Here is a 23,938-nt window from a genome sequence, read left to right as displayed (position 1 = left end):
CCTTTTCTAAAAACTAGAGTCCTTCTTTCCATTGTGCACTACGCCCAACCCTGTAATTCATAATAATTTGGTACCGTCACTGAGATGTGGATTCAGAAAATGGGCATAGAAACCTCAAAGCCAGAAAAGCTTGTGTTCAATTTCCTCCTTTGCCATAGGCTGGTTGTTACCACCCTTAACATATTCAATGCCCAAGGCAACTAGACCTCCAAAATTCAGAGAAAGTAGCTCACAGGCTTCCATTTCCATATTTATTAGAGGAGAATCCAACCAGATGAATGAAATATATTTTTGATTCGTTTGTTCTTTGTACATTAACTTTATTTATTTTTGTCTTGAAATGAGTATTTTTCATTTTAAACTCTCATATCATTCAAACCTCCACCTCAGGGTCTCAGAAAATCTCATCTTTCGCAGGCAGCCCTTCTCCATCTTCCTTAATGTTAACGCCTTTCCTCTGAAATTATCCTCAATTTACTCCATGTTGCTTGTACCCATCCCTACGTCAGATTAAAAGTTCACTAAAAACTGGGGCTGATCTTAAATTTCTCGGTGTGCCCAGCATTGAGCACAGAATCCGGCATACAGTAGGTGTTTAATTAATGCTTAGATTAAGCATCCAGTAGGCGCTTCCTAAATGCTTGTTGACTTGGCCCCTGAATGAGGCAAGCAGAACAAGTACAGGTTATCCCCATTTCAAAGATGACACTCGAGGCCCAGCGCAGTTGTGGGTGTCTTGGTGCGATAAGGTTACCAGCCCCAGGAATATAAGGGCCGGATTCAAATTTCGCCTCAGTTTGTTGCTTGGGCTTCACGCGGATTCAGCCAGCGTGACTCCGCAGCCTTTGAGGGGGCCCGAGTCAACTGGGCTCCGACGAGCTGACGCACGACGTCGGCCGCCGAATGGCATCGCCCGCTACAAGGATGTCGGCCCAGCGTCAGTCGCCCGCGCTGAGCCGGCGCCGTCGCACTTCCGCCCGGTTCCGGGTCACCTGACCAGGCCCGGCGACGACTACGGGTCCTCTAAGGGGCCAGCCCCGGCCGTTCTCTCCCTCTCTCCGGAGCCGCTGCGGGGCCGTCCAGCCGGCTGCCTGTCCCCGGCGTCTTCATGCGCCCGGCCAACGGCCTTTGAGAGTGCTCAGCCCGAGCTACCGGGGGAGCCGGCCCGAAAGGCCCTCGCCGGCGACTTCACCAACGGGGCTCTAGGGGTAAGTCTCCGCCCCGCCACCTTCCCCTCCCCACCCCCTCCCGGCTCAGCTCTGCGGGCCCGGTGGCCTCGAACCCCCGTGGGGGGCGGGCTCGGAGCCGAGGGCGGGGTCTGACCACGGCCTGCCCTTCCCCCCGAACTCCCCGAGGACTCGCTCGGCCTTCAAGGCCCCGTTTCACGCGGACCCCAGCAAGGGCCCATCTTCGGGGGGGGCTCCCTGGCCCGGCCTGAGTGACCTTGACCTTGCTCTCCAGGCATTGCGCGCAGCCCTCCCCTCCCCCCGCTTGGCTAGCGGGGCCGACTTACTCGTGACCCTTCTTGGGTGGGGGGTGGGGGGCGTCTCTCTATAACAGCGGGAATCCTCCTTCTCTAGCAGTTGTTAAGCGCCTTCATTTAGAGCCTTCCAGGTGCGGGGCTCGGAGCTCAGACCCAATCCCCGCAGCTCCTGCCCTCGGGGAGCCTCTGGTCGAATCTTCTCAGGGTGCGGGGATTTGGGATCGGGAAGGTCTCTCGGGATCTTTCCTGCTAACTGGCAGAGGCGGGATTCGATTCCAGAGCCCCTTTCCCTGACACCGATTTTCCGCTGAGTGCTTGCTATTAGTGAGGAAGCTGGGGGAGGGGAGGAAGCCGAAGCTTTTCCTACTGGGGGGGGGGGGGGGAACTTGAGCATTAAGTAAGCGCCTAGGGTGTGCCTCCGGGACACCGAGAAAGGTGTAAAGAAAGAAGTAAACAACGTGAGAACAGGCGCTAGCCAGACTTGGGGAGGAAAAGGCGGACCCCTCCCCAAGAAAGTTCGGCTTGATGCGGGGTCCCTAGGGAGGGGGAAGAGCGAGTAAAAGTTCTGTGGAGTGTGACTTCGAGAACAATCACCATCTCCACTAGAGCTTTACCAGCTCCTCCTCAACAGCCTCGAGATGATGTCACTGCTTTCCTCTGGATAGAAAATGTACCTGAGGACTTTTAGTGCTTTGCTTTGCTTTTCGGTTGGCTAGTGGGGCTGCTTTTGAGTCAGGAGCCGGCTCTTCCCAGCCCCGCGTTATGGAAAGCTCGTTTTCATCACATTGAACTCCCAATCCCTATATTTGTGCCCACCTGCATTTTGGATTTCCTTCACAAGCTAATTGTACAATATTTCAGAGTCTGATTCTTTTTGTGCAACAAAATAACAGTTTGGTCATGTATATTTATTATGTATCTAATTTATATTTTAATATATTTAACATCTACTGGTCATCCTGCCATCCGGGGGAAGGGGTGGGGGGAGGGAGGGGAAGAATTGGAACAAGAGGTTTGGCAATTGTCAACGCTGTAAAGTTACCCATGCATATATCCTGTAAATAAAAGGCTGTTAAATAATAGTAAAAAAAAAAATAAATAAATAGTTTTTATTTTCCTAAAAGAAAAAAAAAAGAAAGCTAGTTTTATGTGGTTGTACATGGGGAACTAAACCCTCATTTTCCAGTTCTTTGCCTGGAGGTGCGCAGCATTTTGCTTCCCAAAGCCTTCGTTTTTGATGTGAATGATCACGTTCCTCAGCCTAGTTCTGGGTGACTCTTCTATGTTGCTGTTCTTGGTTGGCATTTCCTGCACATTCTTGGATCCCTTTCTAAAACTCTCCGACTGGTCTTTCTTATAACCCAGTAGCATTTCACAGCAATCCTCTGGCCATAGGAGGTGGCCACCCCCTGTTTCCACTTCTTTGCCATAGTAGTTGATCCTGATGATGTAAGATAAACTGTTAACTTATATTTTCCCATTATTGATTGACTTCTCAACCTTCTGATTATTGTTGAAAATTGCTCACTTCTGACTTAGGAAATAGGAGAGTTTTTTTGTTTTCTTTTTAATAACTTTTTATTGCCAGAACCCATGCCAGGGTAATTTTTTACATTATCCCTTGCACTCACTTCTGTTCCGATTTTTCCCCTCCACCCCCTTCCCCGGATGGCAAGCAGTCCTATACATGTTAAAGAGGTTACAGTATATCCTAGATACAATATATGTGTGCAGAACCGAACAGTTCTCTTGTTGCTCGGGGAGAATTGGATTCAGAAGGTAAAAATAAGCCAGGAGGAAAAACAAAAATGCAAACAGTTTACATTCAAGGAAATAGAAGAGTTAAATTGGATTACATGCACAGGGCCTTTCAACAGGAACCTTGTCCTGTAATCTAATGACCCTTCTTTTTAGTATTTGACAGCTTTTGCAACTGCGTTATTCCCATTTCAAGCACATACTCCACAGACTTGGTAATGGGAGCAGAGCTCATCCTGCATGCTACGGTAGATACTTTGTGATGGTACTCCCCAAATCAACATACCTTCCCAGAGCAGAGATTCTTCTCCTTATTTGTAAAAGATGTAACATGGTAGGAAAAACATGTATGGTCTGTTTTTGTTCATTTGAGCAGTTGAGACAAAGCAGAGTTGAAATGGAGTAGAAATGCCCCCTTTTTACTGTTAGAACTTGGTAAAGATGTTAAGTCAAATATATATCTTTTGTTTTCAGTTTCTTTGAGCTCAAATTAATTCTAAGAAAACTTGGCTCTTAGGGGCAAGGACTCAGATCCTCCTGACTTCAAGGCTGGTGCTTTCTCCACTGCACCACCTAGCTGCTCTTAGGGACAGCTAGGTGGCGCAGTGGATAGAGCACCAGCCCTGAAGTCAGGAGGACCTGAGTTCAAATCAGACTCAGACACTTAACACTTCCTGCCTGTGTGATCCTGGATAAGTCACTTAATCCCAATTGCCTCAGAAAAAAAAAGAAAAAGAAAACTTGCCTTTTTCAAATGTGAGTTTTTGTTTTTTAACTCTAATGTAAAAAAATACTGTTAAAAACAAAGAAGATGTGCTTGTTGGAAAATAATTACTGTGGAACCTGCTATAAAGTCCTCTTTTTCCAGCCTCCATTTTCTTTCCCTTTTATCCCCACATTTCCATTGCTAAGACCCATTAGTTATAAGTCTGGTTACTTACTAATCAGTGAATATTAATTAAGCTACAGTTTGATCTTTACTGGGCTCTAGGGATGGGTTCCTGGATCAACAAGGGCAAGCTCCCTGGTTCAAGGAACACCTCTTTACCCCGGAGACTTCTGTAGCCTTCCACCACCTGTAGACAGTAGTGTAAGCACCTTCTTGTCATTCAGTCACACCTCTGCTCCGGTCCCAAGCTCCCTTTCCAATTTTGCCCCACTTCCCTCTTCCTGACCAAACTGTTCTCCATTTCCTCCCACTCAGATCATCTTAAATCCTTCCCTTATTTCAGAGTCCACCTTGACTCTGCCTCTTCCAGTCATCCTCTCATCGTATAGAAGATTGAGGGTGCTTTACATTTCTGATTGGATTCCCCCTACCCCTTTGTGAGGTTGGGGCTTTGGGTACCACTGATGTTGTTATTATATATGATGATGTATTATTTCGTAACCCCAAGTGTGTAGCTGTATAGAACACCGGAGTACAAGTCAAACATTTGCTCAGAAGTCATTCACACTCAGCTATGGGACCCCCCCATTCAGATCACAATCCACACTTTAGCCCAGTACTATATGACCCCACCTGTTCAGGGATGTGTCTGGTGAGAGGGGCTTAATCCCACCTCAAAGATCTGTATAAATTTAGGCAAGTCACTTGGCTTTCTGGGCTTGATGTCACCTGTAAATTGGTTAACTAGAAGGCCTCTGAATTCCTTTCCATCTCTAGCTCTTGATCCCAGGATCCCCTGAAATATTTGTTGAAGTGAATTAGGTTATTTCCTGACTTGGGCCTTGAAATGTGACAGTAGAAATTAATTACTAAAACAAAATCCAATAAGTGGTATAAAAATGATTGTTAGTGATCGTGTGAATTGATGAGCCATCAGTTCATTATAATTACATACACCGCTCATGTAGATCAAGTTTCTCATTTTGTATATTTTTAGTCCATGTCCTTCCAAATAGGAGCCACCCCAGTGTATGAAGACCTTCCTCTGAGTCATTTAATATTTTATGTCTAACAGTGCAACACTCAGGCTCTTGGTTATCTCTCAGAGTTGACCATCCAGCTTCCTTTGTCAGTCATAAATGTCTTCAGGGGAATTTTGTATGTCACTTCTATGGACAAGAAGCAAACTGCTTGTGTCTACCATGGAATTTGTCAATTTGGGCAACCCAGAAATTTTGTTTCTCTTGAGATTGTTGTTTTGTAGCCTGGGTCATGGAGAGATTGAGTTGATTGCTCCATAGTTGTATACTTGGTATGTCTTAAAGACAAAACTGTTTCCTAATTACAGGACTGAATCTTTTATCCACTGTGAGCAGCCTGCCTCTCACCAAGAGAATATCGGTGTTCTCATGAAGCACAATAGGATAGTACTAGTTTTGGAGAATGGAAATCCTTAGTTCAGATCTTAACTATGACACAAACTGATCGTGGGCCAGTACTCGGATTCTCAGTTTCCTCATCTATAAAATGGGTGGTTGCCAAGATTCAAATGAGATGGTTGCAAAGTCAGTCATTCAGTCAAACGTTTATTAAACTCCTACTATGTGCCAGGCACTTCATTAAGCTCTGTCTGGGACTACAAAGAAAGACAAAAAAAGTTCTTGCTTTCTTCTTCTTCTTCTTTTATTTATTTATTTTTTGCTTAGGCAATTGTAGTTAAGTGACTTGCTCAAGGTCACAAAAAAAATTCTTGCTTTCAAGTAATTCATATTCTAATGGGGAAGACAGGTACTGTATTAATGACTTACTAATCATTAGCAACCACCTTTTAAAAATAGGCTTTGGGGCTTAGAAGCAGTTGGCATTATGGAAAGCAAGACACAATTTGCCAGATGTTATAGGATTGAAGATTTAAAACTGAAAGGAACCCTGGAGATCATTTACTATAACCTCCCACATTTTCTATTTGGGAAACTTGAGGGCCAGAGATAGAGTGCAACTTGCTCTCATGTTCACTTGTAGTGCTAAGTCCTCTTCCCCAAACCCTGTACTGTCTGTCCATCCAGCTAAAGCACAATTGAAACAATGATCAGCCTTCATCTACTTGAATGGTGACTCTTATAAAACTTCATTTGAAATGTTCCAACTTGACTTTGATTCCATTGCTTTTCTTAACCTTGAAAATAATAAATGTAACAATAAAATAATTTTTTTACTGTTTCACTTGCCTACAAATATTAAGTCTCCTCTATTATATATTATTTTTTCTATCTGTCATATTTTCTTAAATTACAAATCCATTCTCCATATATTAGAAACAATCTTAGAATTCATCTTTTACTTCATTTTGGAGGTGTTTCATTATCAGATAAAGAACTTTTGTAATAATAAGTGGGAAGTAATAATAAGTTGGTTGGAGAGGGGTCTTATAGCTCTAGAACATCGATTTGCAGAGACACCTACTAAATATTTGTTAAATTGTTTGTTGATAAATCTGAGACGTGAAGCACTTGGAACTTTTCATTTTCTTCAGTGACTCACACTCCCCTCCCCTCCCCCCCCCCCCCCCGACCCCTCAATCCTTAGATTGAAATGGTTGGTTATCAATAACATGATGTCATGTAAAATTTGGCTTTTTTTTTTTTTTAGGGAAAAAAAGCAACAAGTACAGCACATCCTAATCGAAACAAGTTCAAGGATTTGATATGAAGCACAGAAGCAGATAGTGCATATAGCAAGGCATAACTGGAATACTTTTGTGAGTAAGAAAATCTTCCCTTTTAATCACCGTTTCTTAGTACTTATGAACATGGCATCAAACTGACTTAGAAAATTACATAGTAGTAGTATCTATATTATGCTATGTTTTTATTTATTATGTTAAATATTGCCCAGTTACACTGCAATCTGATTCTGCAGCTCTGAGTAGTGTTGCTTTTGACCCAGCTGGCCACACCATTGACATCTCTAGTGTAGACTATCTGCATCCAAAGCCTTGAAATGTTGAATATTTTTGGGAAGGAAAATAGAAGAAAATGAGGTGAACTCAACAGCTGAATTTTTTTTTCTCCCTCACTCTTTCTAAGACTTTCCCAGCATCTTAAAGATAGAGATGGAGAAGCATTTTAAAAGCAAGAATGTTTTTAATGTTTGCATCATCTTTTGGTTCTAGGTATTTAAAAGATGGTCTTGCAAGTTGTACTGTCATTAACTTCATTTGTAAAATCTTCAGAAAATCACATTTAGCTGTTTTTATAAGATTCTAAAGAGATTACTTTAAGTCACTTTTTAGAATGCCCAATTTTAGAACACAGTGTAAAATAGTTTTTTAAGTGCTTAATGCTTTTAAAATTGTCTTCAACTAATTAATTTCCTCACTCTTATTTAATCTCTTTAAAGGAATTTTACCTTTTGCCTCATGAATTTTCCTTAGCCTTACTAATATTTCTATAGGAGAATAGTAAAGAATTTTTCAGATGCTGAAAAACTTCATTGAGAAACATTACTTGTGAAGAATTTAATTAAAAATCAAAAACTGCAATAACAATACTTTCCTGAAAATTTAATATGGATGGAGTAATTTTGAGGACAAAAAAATTATCATTTGAATCCATGCACATCCGTTAAATGTCTCCTGAATGTGTAAGGTGTGGTATACTGGATAGAGGGCTGACCTTGGGAGCAACTTTTAAGGCCTATCTGAGACCCATTGTGTTTCCCGTATAGCTGTGTGAAACATAGATTGCCTGCCTCTTAGCATCCCAAGCAACTCTCTTAAGACTGAGCTAAGTCAGTTTGCATCAGCAGAAGGAGTTTGTAGGTGGAGGCTTCTCTATACTGATGAAATCATAGATCTGGACCAGGCCCTGTGCTAGGTGCCGGAGACACAAAGGTAAAGGAAACAGGCCCTGTCCATCAGGATAGTCCAGGGGAAGGAGGGGCCTGAAGAAGGTGGCCTGGGGCCCTAGTAACTCCCTTAGGGAAGGCTTGACAGCAAATGGGGTTCCTCAGCAGATCGTTGAAGGAAGACCAAAAAGAAAGGTCAGGTGAGGAGAAAGTAGAGGGGCTGTGGGGTAAAGCTGATAGACACATATCAAGGCCAGAGAGGCGCTTCCAGTTCAGGGAATAGTTAGCCATCCAGTTTGGTTAGAATGTAGAATGAAGGGAAAGTGCTGTGCAGTGAACCTACAGAACTACATAGGAGCTACATGGTGAGAGGACCTGGACTGGAGGCTTTGGGCATTTGTCTGTAAGAGTCAATGAATTATTTTGACAAGAAGGGGAGAGAGCTTGAAAGCAATAAAACTGGTTAGGATATTTTGGGGGAGGAGAGAAAAAACATGATGGAGACCAGATGGAAGGTGGTGTCATTGGGAACAGAGGACAAGGGGACAAACACAGGAGAAGAGAGGATCTTTGACATGGATCAAAAGTGAATCTGTGAGGGGGAGAGAATGGCCACAAAAGAGTCAGGGTTCCAAGCCTTGGTGTGCAGAAGTGTTCCTTGTGTATTCAGCAGACACAGGGATGGGTGGTAAAAAGGAAAGAGAGTTCTCTTGTGAATGTGCTGATTTTGAAATGCCATCGGGAAGTCGAGGTAGAGAGGGCCTGGAGGGTCCCACGATAGACTGGAGTTCAGCAAACACCAAAGTCAGCAAAGAGAGAATATATAAAAGGAGAAGAAAAGAACAGAGAAGGTAGGAAAGGTTAGAGAATTATCTGGAGAGAGACCATTCTTAAGGGACCAAAAGACAGAAAAAGGAATCCAGACAGGGGCCAGTTTTAGCAGCGTAGAAGAACCACAGAGAATATTCACACTGAGCAGGAAACCACTGGCCGTGACAGCAAAGACTTGAGCATTAATCACCTCTGAAAGAGTGATTTTTAGAATGATGCTAGAGCCAGAGGCTGGATTGCTAGAGAATAAAAAATGAATGAGTGGAAGCAGTGAGGATGGGCCATTCTGTAATAGTAAGGCAGTAAAACCAGTGAAAAATAGGATATTTGATGAGAACAGGGTCTGCTGAAGGTTTTTTTTAAAGGTAGACAGTGGGGGGAAAAAAGCCCAGGATTGGGTATGGAGAAGGATCATGAAGCGATCTTTTGGAGGAAGAAAAGGGATGAAGTGCACAAGTCACAGTCAGGGCTTTGTCCTAACTGGGAGGAGAGCGGTCCCCATTTGGTAGGCTAGAGCAAAGAAGGGGCTGCCCGAAGGTAGAGAGGAGGAAACTGGGGGGAACCTGTCACAGGCCAGGCAAGTCTATCTGGGAGGGACCCAAGGGGCTTTCAGAAGCCCCCTTTTCAGAAGCATCCCAATTCATGATATATAAAAAGTATAATTTTTTTTTTCTCTTTCTCCTTTTTGCAAAACAGTAAACTTGCTTAAAATTGTCTTTATGATCTCTGAGATGTGCAACTAAAAGTTTGGAATAAATCCCTCAGGTAAAGCTTCAGAGTATGTTTGAATCCAAATAAGACTTTAAGTTATGTTTATTCTAACTCGTGGATTACTTGTGGAAATGAATTGCTAAAATGCTGATTTCTTCTTTCTGTTTTACAGCTGGGAAAGCAGTGTCCGTGCTCTTATGTACAACTTCAAAAAAAAAAACCAAAAAAAGTCAGATCTGTAGGGGAATTGTATAAAGTAAACTCAGCTGCAGGGTAGCAGTGTTTGAATAGTCCTTGTAAAGGTGCCCATACAGTTGCCAAAATGAGTAAAAGAACGAGCAGTGACACCCCTATAGGAAGGTTAGTGGAGTTCTGTTAAGTTAAGCCGCCGTGGGAAGGGTGAAGGTACATTGGCATTAAAGCTGCCTGCCTGCCTGCCTGCCTGCCTGCGGGTGGCTGCTCTTCTTTTTGCACCCTAATATATCCTTGTTGATCCCAATTGCATCTCCCTATGAGCATGGATATCCTGCCAGTTTAGGATTGAGCTCAAGCCATGTTGTTCTGCCTTTGTTCTAGAAAGTCTGTTGTGTACTTTTTACTACACATAACATATAATCTAAATTGTTAAGCTCATAAACTCTCAAAAGATTTATGAATTTGGAAGATTTTCTTAATTACAGATTCCCTACATGAAAGTGTGCAATATATTACATGCTTTAATAAACATCAAAAATGGATTTATTCAGCAGGCCTAGATTTGAATGTTCATTTCATGATTTTTAGGAGTCAAGATTTTTTAACCTTTCCTTTTTAATAAATTTTGAATAACTTTGCTTTTCTCTTTTCATAATAATTCCTCCTTTTATAATTATAATCCACTGTGGGTAGTTTTTTTTTTTTTTTTTTTTTTTTTTTTTTTTTTTTTTTTTTTTTTTTTTTTTTTTTTTTTTTTTTTTTTTTTTTTTTTTTTTTTTTTTAAGGGTATTGTGCATGCCTGAGAGCAGTTTTCCAATTTAATCTTTTAAAAAAGCCTAGCAGTTTCTCCTGCCTTTGTGGGGAAACTCTTTTGATTGGGGGGAGAGGGTAGTTTCATATTTTGTTGTACATTTATCAAGCCGCATGTTTTTTGTTAATGCAAGAAAAACACTTTGCAGGGGGCAGGTCGGGGGATATCTTTCTACAATGTTCATATTTTTCTTTTTTCCAAATTAGGGCCAAAACTGGAGGCTTTCACTAATAACAAGTCAAGTGGCTTTTTATTAGGAAAATATTTTTTGTGACAGTTTATATTACACATGTTCACATTATTAAACTGTCCTTTTAGGAATTCTCCCTTTTGTGCTCTTTTTATCTACTAAGTGCATTCAGAAGACGGAGACATGACTTATCACTAATTCCTGCCTTTTAAAAAAAAAATTCTTTTTCTAGGATGAGTGGGGCAGCATTTCCTTCTCCCACAGCTGACATGGCAGAAATAAATCGTATTCAGTATGAGATGGAATACACTGAAGGTATCAGCCAGCGGATGAGGGTCCCAGAAAAGTTAAAAGTTGCTCCACCACCTCCTGATTTGGAGCCAAGCTTCCCAGAAGGAGTCCCAAATGCTAGTGTCACCATGCAGGTTCCAGAGAGGATTGTTATAGCAGGTATGTTTGTACTTTCCTGTGAAACTAATAGATTCTTATTTTTTCTGTGCACCTCTGCTGGGGACATTTTATAAGATTTCTGATTTTTGAGAGAATAGTTTTAGGGAAAATTATTAGAAATTCTGCTTTTGCTTTAAAAATGTGTGCTCCTAATGGCTTGTTCATTCTGTAGTATTTTACAGGAAGCATTATGTTGTCGCAAATTTAAAGTGAATTAAATATGATAGGTACACACTAAAGATTCCTGGGCCTTTTCATCTGCTCTGTAACTACACTCTCTTGTATGTGTTAGCTTCTTTCTTTTATTTATAGTATTGAGAGGTCAAAATAGCTGTAGCTAGTTCGAAATAATCATGTAGCAAATTCACAATGGCCATTCTCTTTGCCAAAAGGAAGGTTTATTTAGAAGAATTTATAAACAAAGTAAGAGATAAAATGGGCATCAGTAGTAGTTAATATAAACTAGCCCAATCCCTAATTTATTTACTATTTCTAGGTGGTCTATAGTATACTCAAATTAGAATATTGCTTCAATTTTTGTTTCATTGACCTTCACACAAATATTTCCTGCCTTTTTTTTTTTAATTTCTTCACTTAGTTTTATCTTCTTGTACTATTTTGCCCTCACCCCCTTTCTACCTGTCATCTTTCTTTTGAATAACATATACAGTATGTTTTCAGAATCATACTTAAGGCACACATAGATTTTATACCAAGTCTCAGTGATGTCTATGAGATCAAATTTTTCTATAGAAAAAATATTTCTATTATATCTTGTAATTCCTTTCTTTGATTTTTGTTTACTGTGCTCTTTTAGGCATCTCTCCTGTTTGTCTTCCTACACTATAGCTGCCCTCTGTGGTATCTGGCTTGGTGAACATACCTAAGTAATTTTCCCCCCCTTAAATTTCAAGGTAAAAGCTTTTAAAGTTAGATTTTCAATATTACAAGCAAGTATATTCTTTAATCAAAAAAAAAATTTTTGGTGAATTTTTCAAATAGCACATCCATTTTTTTTAATTATTATTTTTTTAATGGTCAAAGGATATGAACAGACAATTCTCAGATGAAGACATTGAAACTATTTCTAGTCATATGAAAAGATGCTCCAAGTCATTATTAATCAGAGAAATGCAAATTAAGACAACTCTAAGATACCACTACACACCTGTCAGATTGGCTAAGATGACAGGAAAAAATAATGATGATTGTTGGAGGGGATGTGGGAAAACTGGGACATTGATTCATTGTTGGTGGAGTTGTGAGCGAATCCAACCATTTTGGAGAGAATAGTTTGGAACTATGCTCAAAAGTTATCAAACTGTGCATACCCTTTGATCCAGCAGTGTTACTACTGGGATTATATCCCAAAGAGATTATAAAGAAGGGAAAGGGACCTGTATGTGCACGAATGTTTGTGGCAGCCCTTTTTGTAGTGGCTAGAAACTGGAAACTGAATGGATGTCCATCAGTTGGAGAATGGCTGAATAAATTGTGGTATATGAAAATTATGGAATATTACTGTTCTGTAAGAAATGACCAACAGGATGATTTCAGAAAGGCCTGGAGAGACTTACACGAACTGATGCTAAGTGAAATAGAGCAGGACCAGGAGATCATTATATACTTCAACAACAATACTAGATGATGACCGTCCCTGATGGATCAGGCCATCCTCAATGCAACGAGATCAACCAAATCATTTCTAATGGAGCAGTAATGAACTGAACTAGCTATACCCAGAAAAAGAACTCTGGGAGATGACTAAAAACCATTACATTGAATTCCCAGTCCCTATATTTATGCACACCTGCATCTTTGATTTCCTTCACAAGCTAATTGTACAATAATTCAGAGTCTGATTCTTTTTGTACAGCAAAATAATATGTTTAGTCATGTATACTTATTGTGTATCTAAGTTATATTTTAATATATTTAACATCTACTGGTCATCCTGCCATTTAGGGGAGGGGGTGGAGGGGGGTAAGAGGTGAAAAATTGGAACAAGAGGTTTGGCAATTGTTAATGCTGTAAAGTTACCCATGTATATATCCTGTAAATTAAAGGCTATTAAATAAAAAAAAAAAAAAAAAAAATTATTATTTTTTTAATTATAACTTTTTATTCACAGAACCCATGCCTGGGTAATTTTTTACAACATTATCCCTTGCACTCACTTCTGTTCCAATTTTTACCCTCCCTCCCTTCATGCCCTTCCCCAGATGGCAAGCAGTTCTATATATGTTAAATATGTCACAGTATATCCTAGATACAATATATGTGTGCAGAACCAAACAGTTCTCTTGTTGAAGGATTGGATTCAGAAGATAAAAATAACCTGGGAAGAAAAACAAAAATGCAAACAGTTTACATTCATTTCCCAGTGTTCTTTCTTTGGGTGTAGCTGCTTGTCCATCATTGATCAATTGAAACAGAATTAGATCTTCTCTTTGTCGAAGAAATCCACTTCCATCAGAATACATCCTCCTACAGTATTGTTGTTGAGGTATATAATGATCTCCTGGTTCTGTTCATTTCACTTAGCATCAGTTCATGTAATTCTCTCCAAGCCTCTCTGTATTCATCCTGCTGGTCATTTCTTACAGAACAATAATATTCCATAACATTCATATACCACAATTTACCCAACCATTCTCCAATTGATGGGCATCCATTCATTTTCCAGTTTCTAGTCACTACAAACAGGGCTGCCACAAACATTTTGGTACATACAGGTCCCTTTCCCTTCTTTAGTATCTCTTTGGGATATAAGCCCAGTAGAAACACTGCTGGATCAAAGGGCATACACAATTTGATAACTTTTTGGGCATAATTCTAGATTGCTCTCCAGAATGGTTGGATTCGTTCACAACTCCACCAACAATGCATCAGTGTCCCTGTTTTCCCGCATCCCCTCCAACATTCATCATTATTTTTTCCTGTTATCTTAGCCAATCTGACAGGTGTGTAGTGGTATCTCAGAGTTGTCTTAATGTGCATTTCTCTGATCAGTAGTGATTTGGAACACTCTTTCATATGAGTGGAAATAGTTTCAATTTCATCATCAGAAAATTGTCTGTTCATATCCTTTGACCATTTACCAATTGGAGAATGGTTTGATTTCTTATAAATTAGAATCAAATCTATTTATTTTGGAAATGAGGCCTTTATCAGAATCTTTAACGGTGAAAATGTTTTCCCAGTTTGTTGCTTCCCTTCTAATCTTGTTTGCATTAATTTTGTTTGTTAAAGGCTTTTTAATTTGATATAATCAAAATTTTCTATTTTGTGATCAATAATGATCTCTCTTTTATCTTTGGTCACAAATTCCTTCCTCCTCAACTCTGAGAGGTAAACTATTCTATAGACATTCATTTTCAAATATTTCCCTTACGTATTCAGCAGACTTTTCCTTTTAATAATAGTGTTAAAAGTGGGAGAAAGAAACATTTCTTCAAAACAAACACATCATATATTAAATATATATATATATATATGTGTTACATAGTATACATAAATTTAAATAACAATAACAGAATAAAATAACACATCAACCATGTCTGATAGTATATGCAATATTCCATTCCCCATTTCCACAAATAGGAGAGGGAGGTTTATCTTCCTAAAATGAATGTTAGATCTGAAGGTTCTGGAACAATAAAGTGCCTTTTTCCAAGTAAAAAACTGATCAGTGAAAATAGAAAATTACCAGAGAAATTTTTGAAGAGCTCGTTCCCATCAAAAGGACTAAATGGGTATTGTGGTAGGCCAACACACAAAAAGATACAGACTGCTCTGAAGCTTTCATTCTCCCTATTAGATTGTAAATACCTTTAGAACAGGATCTGTATCTTTGTATGTGTGTTTGCTTAGGGTTTTGTCATAGGCAGAACATTTTGAGGGCGCCAACAATATGCCTTCAAGTCATGATATTTTTTGAGGCTGAGATTAATTGTGACTGTGACTCTGTGACTATGGCATTCAATTTCTTTTTTTCATCCTTTCAGTTCACACTATTGTAATCATTGTATATATTGTTTTCCTGATTCTACTTCAGTTCATATGAGTCTCTGTGCTTTTCTGAACTCTTCATATTCAGTTTATAATACAGTAATATTTTATTATATTTCCCTTCTTGGCTTATTTAATCATTCTCCAATTGATGGGTATTTATTTAGTTTCTAATTCTCTCCACTATTATAAAAAATACTACTATAAATGTTTGGATATATACAAGACCCTAGTTCTATTTTTTAAAAGTGAGTTATTGATTTCTTATATTTTTTACATTATCATAGTTATCCCATATGATATGCTTCTACTCCACAAAAGGATGGATTGAGGCTGTCTTCTCACATCTTTTCATCTGAGTCTTGATTGCAACATAATTATAAAGATGTTGCATTTGCTTTTGATGCTTTGATTTGTGGTTGTTTTTTTCCATTAATCACTGTGTATAATTTCTTGGCGTAACTTCACTCCACATCAGTTGATATTGATCTTTCTAGATTTCTCTGTAATCATTACACCATTTCTTAAAGCACAGCAATATCCCATTACATTCATGTGGCACAATTTATTCAGTCTTTCCCCAGTTGAAGGACATCTCTTTGTTCCCTCTGCTTTACTGTGTCAGGCCCAATGTTAAGCACTTGATGCTGCTAGAAATATTATCCTGTTTGGGGTTTGTTTTTATCAGTAGCTTCCTTGGAATAGAAGTTCAGAGACCCCAGTTCTTTCTTCAGCCTTCTTGAGATGTGTTTCTAGTCCAGGGTACCTGCTTGTCTGATGTGTTTGTGACCATAACCTGTAACCCTTTGTTTTAAATTGCAACCTAAAAATCTAATTGCAGTTCTCACAGTTTTCTTAGCCAACTGTTTCCCTACCAAACCTTCCTTTCTCTTCTGAAATCCTTGCCTTAATGCAGAGTACTAGGCAAGAATGCCAGGGACACTCCCTTAGAGTTGCAACTGTTTCCCTACCAAACCTTCCTTTCTCTTCTGAAATCCTTGCCTTAATGCAGAGTACTAGGCAAGAATGCCAGGGATACACCCTTAGTTTTCGTTTTTCTGTCCCAGATTTTACAGTCCTTCGAAGTTCTTTCTAGATTCTTCTTGGCATTTGGTTTGTTCCCACATCCCTTCCTACCTGTGAGATCTTGAGGAAGTCACTTGGTCTGGAGTAGCCAGTAGCGCTCCTCCTGCTTCTTGCAGCCTGCGTCTCTCTGACGAGCATTATTTTTATTTCTTAATCTTGGCTCTCCATTCTCTTTGGTGTTTTTCCCAGGATTCCTCAGCTCCTCTTCAGGTTCTTTTCATTTTCATTTTGAAATCCTCCTTCCATTTTTTAAAAAAGGATGCTTGATTGCCCCCAATATCCTGTACTCCTCCTTTCCTTCTCCTTCTGGGAGAAAGACCGCTGGCCATTAGGAAACTCCCTCAGAGAGACCTCAGTCTTTGACCCTCTTGTTATCAGCTTCCCAGGAGAACTGTTGGAAGGAGGTTGACACCTCCTCTTCTTTTGTTTGGATCTTCACACTTTTTGAGTTTTGTATGTAATGGGAAGGTGCAGTCTTCTTTCTCTTATCCTTCTAAGGTAGCTCCAGTTCAGTTCTACCTTAGAGGATCCTGCTCAGGTCCCAAATTTTTCCTCTTCAAATCAAAACTATGACCGTCTTTGATTCCACACCTTTTACTGTTTTCTATACACCCATGCCTCAATAGAGTGCCTTAGGCAGGGTAAGTGAATAGGGATTTGGGTTGGAGTCATGGGCTCATATTTTTTTTTTCTTAGTTGATTCTCTGTCTCCCTGGATCTGTGTTGGTTCACCTATAAAAGGAGGGGGTTGGAATAGATAGTTTCTATGGTCCCTTCCAGCTCTAGACCCAATATCTGAGGCTGATTTTCAGTTTGGATGTAAATAATAGCTAATATTTAATAATAGCCAGCATTTGCTTTAAAGGTTGCAAATTGCCTTACAAAAAATCTTATTTGACCTGGGATTGTAACAACCTATTGTCTCCATTTTACAGATCAGGAAACTAATTTTAAATGACTTATGCTAGTCACTTGGCTGATCAGTGCCTAAAGTTTTGAGTTCCAAACTCTAACTCTCTCTACCTTCCACTCTTCTTGAGAGGGTAAACAATCAAATATGGGTTATACATGTACAGTCATGTCAAACATTTCCATAACAGTCGTTTTGCAAAAGAAGACAAAATTTAAAAAAAGAAACTTCAGTACTATGTTTCAGATAATAATTATTTGGCAGCAGTATGCATAATCATTAGTCCTTTGGGATGGTCTTGGATCATTGTATTACTGAGAATAGCTTAGTCATTAACACTTCTTCATCAAATAACATTGTTGATACTGTGTTCAGTGTTCTCCCGGTTTTGTTTACTTCATTATGCATCAGTTCATGTAAGTCTTTCTGGGTTTTCTGAAATCATCCTCCTTGTCATTTTTTATAGCACAGTAATATCCCATTATGATCATATAACATAGCTTATTTAGTCATTTCCCAATTGATGAGCATCTATAAATATTTTTGTACAAATAAGTCCCTTTTCCCTTTCTTCAGATGTCTTTAGGGCATAGTCCCAGCAGTGCTATTGCTGGATCAAAAATTATGCATGGTTTTAATTACTGGTAGCAAACATTTTTTAAAAAGGAAATTTTTTTGAGTCCACAAGAGCATTACATCAAAGAGCTTGGCATTGGTAATAAATACTGTCAATTAAGTACTAATGCTCACTTTCTTAATTTGAAATCATTCAAATTCAAATCAAATCAATTAATTTCAAATTAATTTGAAATTTGAAATCAGCTACTAGTAATAAAGAACCACAAATACAGAAAGTATGCTTGAAAAGTACAGGTTAATTGTATTCAGTAAGGAACTCTATACATACACCCACACACACACACACACCCTCTTATAATCATCTTCCTTATATGTTCCTGTGTAAGAATTGATCCTCTTTTTAAAACAAGTAATTTTAAAATTATTTGTTTTAAAACATATGTTAGCAGAATGATTTTGAGTTAGAATTTTTTTTGATCATTCTTAAATTTTCTGTCTACTAGAATAGTTTGTATTCTACTAAATTTGATTAGTTTTTTACTAATCTTTATTGATTTTTTTATTAGTTTGCATATGATTTTATTTCAGATTGCTGATTTTAATATTCAGTTGATTGTAATTTTAAAATCTAATTATAAATTCTGTAAAATTTAAGTAAGAGCATTAAGACAAACCTAGACCATTAGGAGTCAGAGTAACAAACTGTAAGACACTAAATGATTTTTGTGTAGAGGACAAAGATACTATGGCTTTTTGTATTCATAACAGAAAAAAGACTAGTAAACAGTCAGTAAACATTTATTAAACATATATATGCCAGACACCATGCTAAGCACTATAAACACTAGAAATACAAATATTGGGGGAAAGGTGCTGCCCTCAAGGAATTTACATTCTAAGAGGGGAAAGCCATATACAAAACGAAGTTGAGAAGATGGGGTGAACAATGGAGGGAAACATTCCTTATGTAAGGCTGGTGGAGATGTTCCTGAGTCACTGTGTAACCAGACAAGAAATGAGGTGGCTGAGCTGGGCTAGCTCTATAAATGGAGATTTGGTGGTAAGAATCTACCATGCCTGGAGGGAAAAGGGCCTACATGTGCAAAAAGGTTTGCAGCAGCTCTTTTTGTAGTAACAAAATATTGAAAAAGAGTGTATTCTCATCAATTGGGAAATGACTGAACAAGTTGTGGTATATGAAAGTAATGGAATATTATTGTTCTATAAAAAATGATGAACAACTGATGGACCTGGCCATCCTCAGCAATGAGATCAACCAAATCATTTCCAATGGAGCAGTAATGAACTGAACCAGCTACACCCAGAGAAAGAACTCTGGATGATAACTAAAAACCATTACATTGAATTCCCAATCCCTATATTTATGCCCACCTGCATTTTTTATTTCCTTCACAAGCTAATTGTACAATATGTCAGAGTCTGATTCTTTTGTACAGCAAAATACAGTTTGGTCATGTATACTTATTGTGTATCTAATTTATATTTTAATATATTTAACATCTACTGGTCATCCTGCCATCTGGGGGAGGGGGTGGGGGGTAAGAGGTGAAAAATTGGAACAAGAGGTTTGACAATTGTCAATGCTGTAAAGTTACCCATACATATAACTTGTAAATAAAAGGCTATTAAATTAAAAAAAAAAAAAAAATGATGAACAAGCTGAATTTAGAAAGGTCTGGAAAGATTATATGAACTGATGCTGAGTGAAACAAGCAGAACCCCCTTTGATCCAGCAGTGTTACTACTGGGATTATATCCCAAAGAGATTATAAAGAAGGGAAAGGGACCTGTATGTGCACAAATGTTTGTGGCAGCCCTTTTTGTAGTGGCTAGAAACTGGAAACTGAATGGATGTCCATCAGTTGGAGAATGGCTGAATAAATTGTGGTATATGAAAATTATGGAATATTACTGTTCTGTGAAATGACCAACAGGATGATTTCAGAAAGGCCTGGAGAGACTTACGAACTGATGCTGAGTGAAATGAGCAGGACCAGGAGATCATTATATGCTTCAACAACAATACTAGAGGATGACCAGTTCTGATGGATCAGGCCATCCTCACTAGCGAGATCAGCAAATCATTTCTAATGGAGCAGTAATGAACTGAACCAAGCTATACCCAGAAAAGAACTCTGGGAGATGACTAAAACCATTACATTGAATTCCCAATCCCTATATTTATGCACACCTGCATTTTGATTTCCTTCACAAGCTAATTGTACAATAATTCAGAGTCTGATTCTTTTGTACAGCAAAATAATATTTTGGTCATGTATACTTATTATGTATCTAAGTTATATTTTAATATATTTAACATCTACTGGTCATCCTGCCATTTAGGGAGGGTGGGGAGGTAAGAGGTGAAAAAGTTGGAACAAGAGGTTTGGCAATTGTTAATGCTGTAAAGTTACCCATGTATATATCCTGTAAATAAAAGGCTATTAAATTAAAAAAAAAAAAAAAAAAAAAAAAGAAACAAGCAGAACCAGAAATCCTTTGTACACAATAACTGCAAGATTTTGTGATGATCATCTTTGAAAGACTTGGTTATTCTCATTAGTTCAGTGGTCTGAAGCAATACCAACCAATAGACTTTGGACAGAAAATGTCATCTGCATTTAGAAAAAGATCTAAGGAAACTGAATGTAAATCAACACATGCTATGTTCACTTCTTTTTTCTGTTTTTTTCTCCTATAGTTTTTCCCTTTTGCTCTCCCAGCATGATTCATAAAGCAACATGTATTAATAAATAATAATAAACTTACTACAATTAAAAGAAAAAGATCCACCCTCCAGTTGAAGTGAACAGATTGATAACATTTTCTAAGATATTGAGATTTTCCAATATATTCTTCCAGGTAATACTGAAGACATTTCATTTTCAAGACCAGCAGATCTTGACCTCATTCAATCAACACCTTTCAAACCCTTGGCATTAAAAACACCTCCCCGTGTTCTGACACTGAGTGAGAGACCACTTGATTTTCTGGACTTAGAAAGGCCCATTCCTCCAACCCCTCAAAATGAAGATGTAAGTAGTTTCTTCTCAAAATTCAGATTTTTTTGTAACAAGAAAGGATCTTGTGGGCATGGGAATGTGGTTCAAGTCAAACTATCATCCTCATGATCTTTAGTCACCACACTGAACACTATTTTGACACAGATGCTTACCTGTAGGGTGTAATGCTGATGCTTCTTAAATCTAAACACTTTACCTTTCAGGAAAAGTCTCATTCGGAGGAAGAACCCAGCCTTCAGGTGGGTGTTGAGGAAGGACTTGATTAAATGTGAGGACATTGAGAATCAAGAGTTATAAATGATGGTGGTAGGCTATTATGGCATTTCATTTTGGGGTCCAACAACAAAGGTGGGGCAGCAGAATGGGAGGCCAGAAGGGAGCAGTTACTATTTTTTGGATGAGAAAAATTAGTTAGGAACATAATTTCCCTGAAATGGGGTTTGTGGTGGTGGTAATGAAAGTACCATTGTTAACAATTTTCTGCTTAAAAGCAGCTGGAACAAATAGGAATGAAATAGGGTAAAGAAGCATTCAATTTGTTCTCTTGACATCCTCTTCCAAGAAAATATTATGTCCCTGTGGACCAGTTCAAGAATTAGTAATCTCTGTTCCGCTTTTGGCCTTGCCAGTAAATCACTTGCTTTGTAATAGACTTTCTGCCTCTAGAGAATCACCTCTCCATTGATGTTCCCTCTAGCTTCTGTTTTCTTAGTGTGGCTTTTATGCTTCAAGTGCATATGGCGATTAGAAGGAACAAGCAAGATCAGCAGGCAGATGTCAACAAACATGTAGATAGTCACAGTTGTAGCAGTGTTTCTGCTGGTTACTTCTGTTGTACCTATATTTATCATACATTTGATTCCACGTGATTTTAATAGCAGATTAGCTTTTATTCCCTTTAAACTTTTTAAGATCCCAATAAAGTGCCTGATAACTTTCCCTCCCTTCTTCCCTTTCCCCTCTTTAAAGACACTTGGGATTAAAATAGCAACTGTCAAGTGTGTGAAGCCAGATTTGAACTCAGCTCCTCTTGACTCCAAGGCTGGTACTCTTAACTACCTAGCTATCCCACAAATAGCTTTTTACCAGTGATGACTTTTGTATCTTGAATTTTATTGAAAATTGATTTAGGAGCTTATATGATTAGAAGTTATAGAAAACTTACCAGGAGGCCTGTAGAAATAGTCATTTGTGGAAAAAATTATTGCAAATTGACCTTATAATCAGTTGTTTATTAGATAGAGATGACACATTTAATACTATATGTGATAAAACATACATTTAAATATAGTCTTGGTTTCTAAAGTTTTTCCTATACTGATGAAAACAGTAGATTTAAGATTTTAGTATTTTTTCTAGCCATTAAAGTCAACTCATCTGACACTCCCACCCATTCTGCTTATATCCACATTTTTCCCATACTACCAGCCAAATGAGTGTCCATTATGGTTTTAAAAATGTATGTCCTTTAAGGACAGTAATACTTTTAAAGGAGCCCTGTAGCAATCAGGAAGGCTGTACTTAACAAAGACCTTCAATTGTCAAATTACTCAGGACCCTGCAACCTGGGAAAGTATAAAGAGGGTCCTAAATTTATCTGTTTCATGAGTCCTTATGATATCTAAGGTAAGTTACTAAGTCCAACATGTAATGGAAAAAAAAAATTTTTAATGATTTGATATTTAATTAAATCAAGTTTTTTCCTTATCTTTGACCAAATTAAATGTTTTAAAAGCAAATTATCATTTCAGAAAAATAATTATTCTACATAGACCAGATGTTTAGCCCTAAAGAAAAACTAGGGGAGAATGTTTGATAAATCCAATCACCAGAGAAATTTTATTTAATATAATACAACATACAATTGTCTCCTACTTTGACATTAACTGTATTTGATATCTTAGCTCCCAGAATTTTTTAAACAAATCATTCATTTATTTATTTATTAAGCTTAAGTGTTCATTATTGTTGATTGTGATAAGTCTAAAAAGATAATTGTTCATTTCAAATCCTTTTAGGTGACTCACTTCATTGACACTTTGATAATGTAAGCTAAATTTGAAGTTTTAAAAACCAATATTAGTTTTATTTCCCCTAACAATTAAAATAGATATCCTAATTACATCTGTGCCAACTGGAGACTTCATTAATTTTCCGGATAAATACTAGGAAACATGGAATTCTTTGGAGTTCTGTTTCCAAAACTAAACTGAGACTTAGCCAAATTTGAAATTCTGACTGTATCTTCAAATAATCTAATAATCCCAGTATATAAATAGCTTCCTGAAAATTCAGTTCCTGTTAAATGAATTTACACAAATGAAACAATTTGAATTAAATTGTGTAAGATGGATTTTGGAAGTACATGTGTGATGGATCCTTCTGTAAAGTGAATAATCTCCCCCTGATTTTTGCTTAAGTTTAGATTTTAATATCTTCATCATTATCATTGCTTTGCAAATACCTTGAGTTGTCTTTCTGTGATTATAATCTTTTCTAAATAATTAGGTGCTTTCTGGAATTAGGCTAAGAGGTTTTTATTTTGAGAAACAACAAAAATATGGGATACTCACCAAAAATATGTTGTCCTCCCTCAATCCTCCCCTTTCCCCCTTCTCCTTTTGTTTTTTAGCAAATCCGTACAGTTGGCAGGCTGAAAAGGGAGAGGTCCATGAGTGAAAATGCTGTACGACAAAATGGACAATTAGTCAGAAACGATTCCATGTGAGTAATACCCTATCTCGAACCCCCACTCCTGGCCTCAAACTGCTGCCACACAGTGACAGCTGTCTTTCTATCCCTTGCCATTTACCTTTCCTCAACATAGTGATCCTGAGCATAAGGTTAGTAGTGGCTTCAAATTTAAAGAAGACTTTACTTTGTGTAACCAAATGTCCATTGAAAGCATTTCATTCTTTTTGATATTTTATATATTTTTTAACATTTTTATTTCTGTTTGTGTGTGATTTGCACATTTGAGGATCACCTGCAAAGTATAATTTAAACTGATGGGCTTTTAAATCCATTTAACTAGTTTTGAGAGATTTTTGTCTTTCAAAACTGAAAAGTGGTGAAATTCAGTAGAGAATTTCAAATTTAATGTGTATGTGATTTCTTGAAGTGAGCTATGGTAAGCAAAACCAC

General features: G+C 38.1%; 1 protein-coding gene across 28 annotated transcripts in view; it reads left to right on the top strand.

Annotated features, from left to right (window-relative positions):
* Positions 1–962: 962 nt before the first annotated feature.
* MFF (mitochondrial fission factor) overlaps positions 963–23,938 on the top strand; it is a 41,670-nt gene continuing 18,694 nt past the window's right edge. For 5 of the 28 annotated variants that reach the window (XM_031957940.1, XM_031957939.1, XM_031957935.1 and 2 more), the window contains exons 1-7: positions 972–1,208; positions 6,780–6,888; positions 9,504–9,572; positions 9,691–9,878; positions 10,947–11,164; positions 20,634–20,806; positions 23,427–23,518. In XM_031957940.1, the coding sequence (XP_031813800.1) occupies positions 9,841–9,878; positions 10,947–11,164; positions 20,634–20,806; positions 23,427–23,518 (521 nt within the window). In that variant the 5' untranslated portion in view covers positions 972–1,208; positions 6,780–6,888; positions 9,504–9,572; positions 9,691–9,840. Of the gene's footprint in view, positions 1,209–6,779; positions 6,889–9,503; positions 9,573–9,690; positions 9,879–10,946; positions 11,165–20,633; positions 20,807–20,997; positions 21,034–23,426; positions 23,519–23,938 lie in introns of all 28 variants that reach the window. The other 23 variants (XM_031957923.1, XM_031957924.1, XM_031957925.1 and 20 more) reach the window with 14 other exon arrangements.

Source organism: Sarcophilus harrisii, chromosome 3 (assembly GCF_902635505.1).
Source record: "Sarcophilus harrisii chromosome 3, mSarHar1.11, whole genome shotgun sequence".
Classification (NCBI taxonomy): Eukaryota; Metazoa; Chordata; class Mammalia; order Dasyuromorphia; family Dasyuridae; genus Sarcophilus; species Sarcophilus harrisii.
Note: the sequence above shows the minus strand (reverse complement) of the source record. Positions and strands in the feature narration are given on the sequence as shown.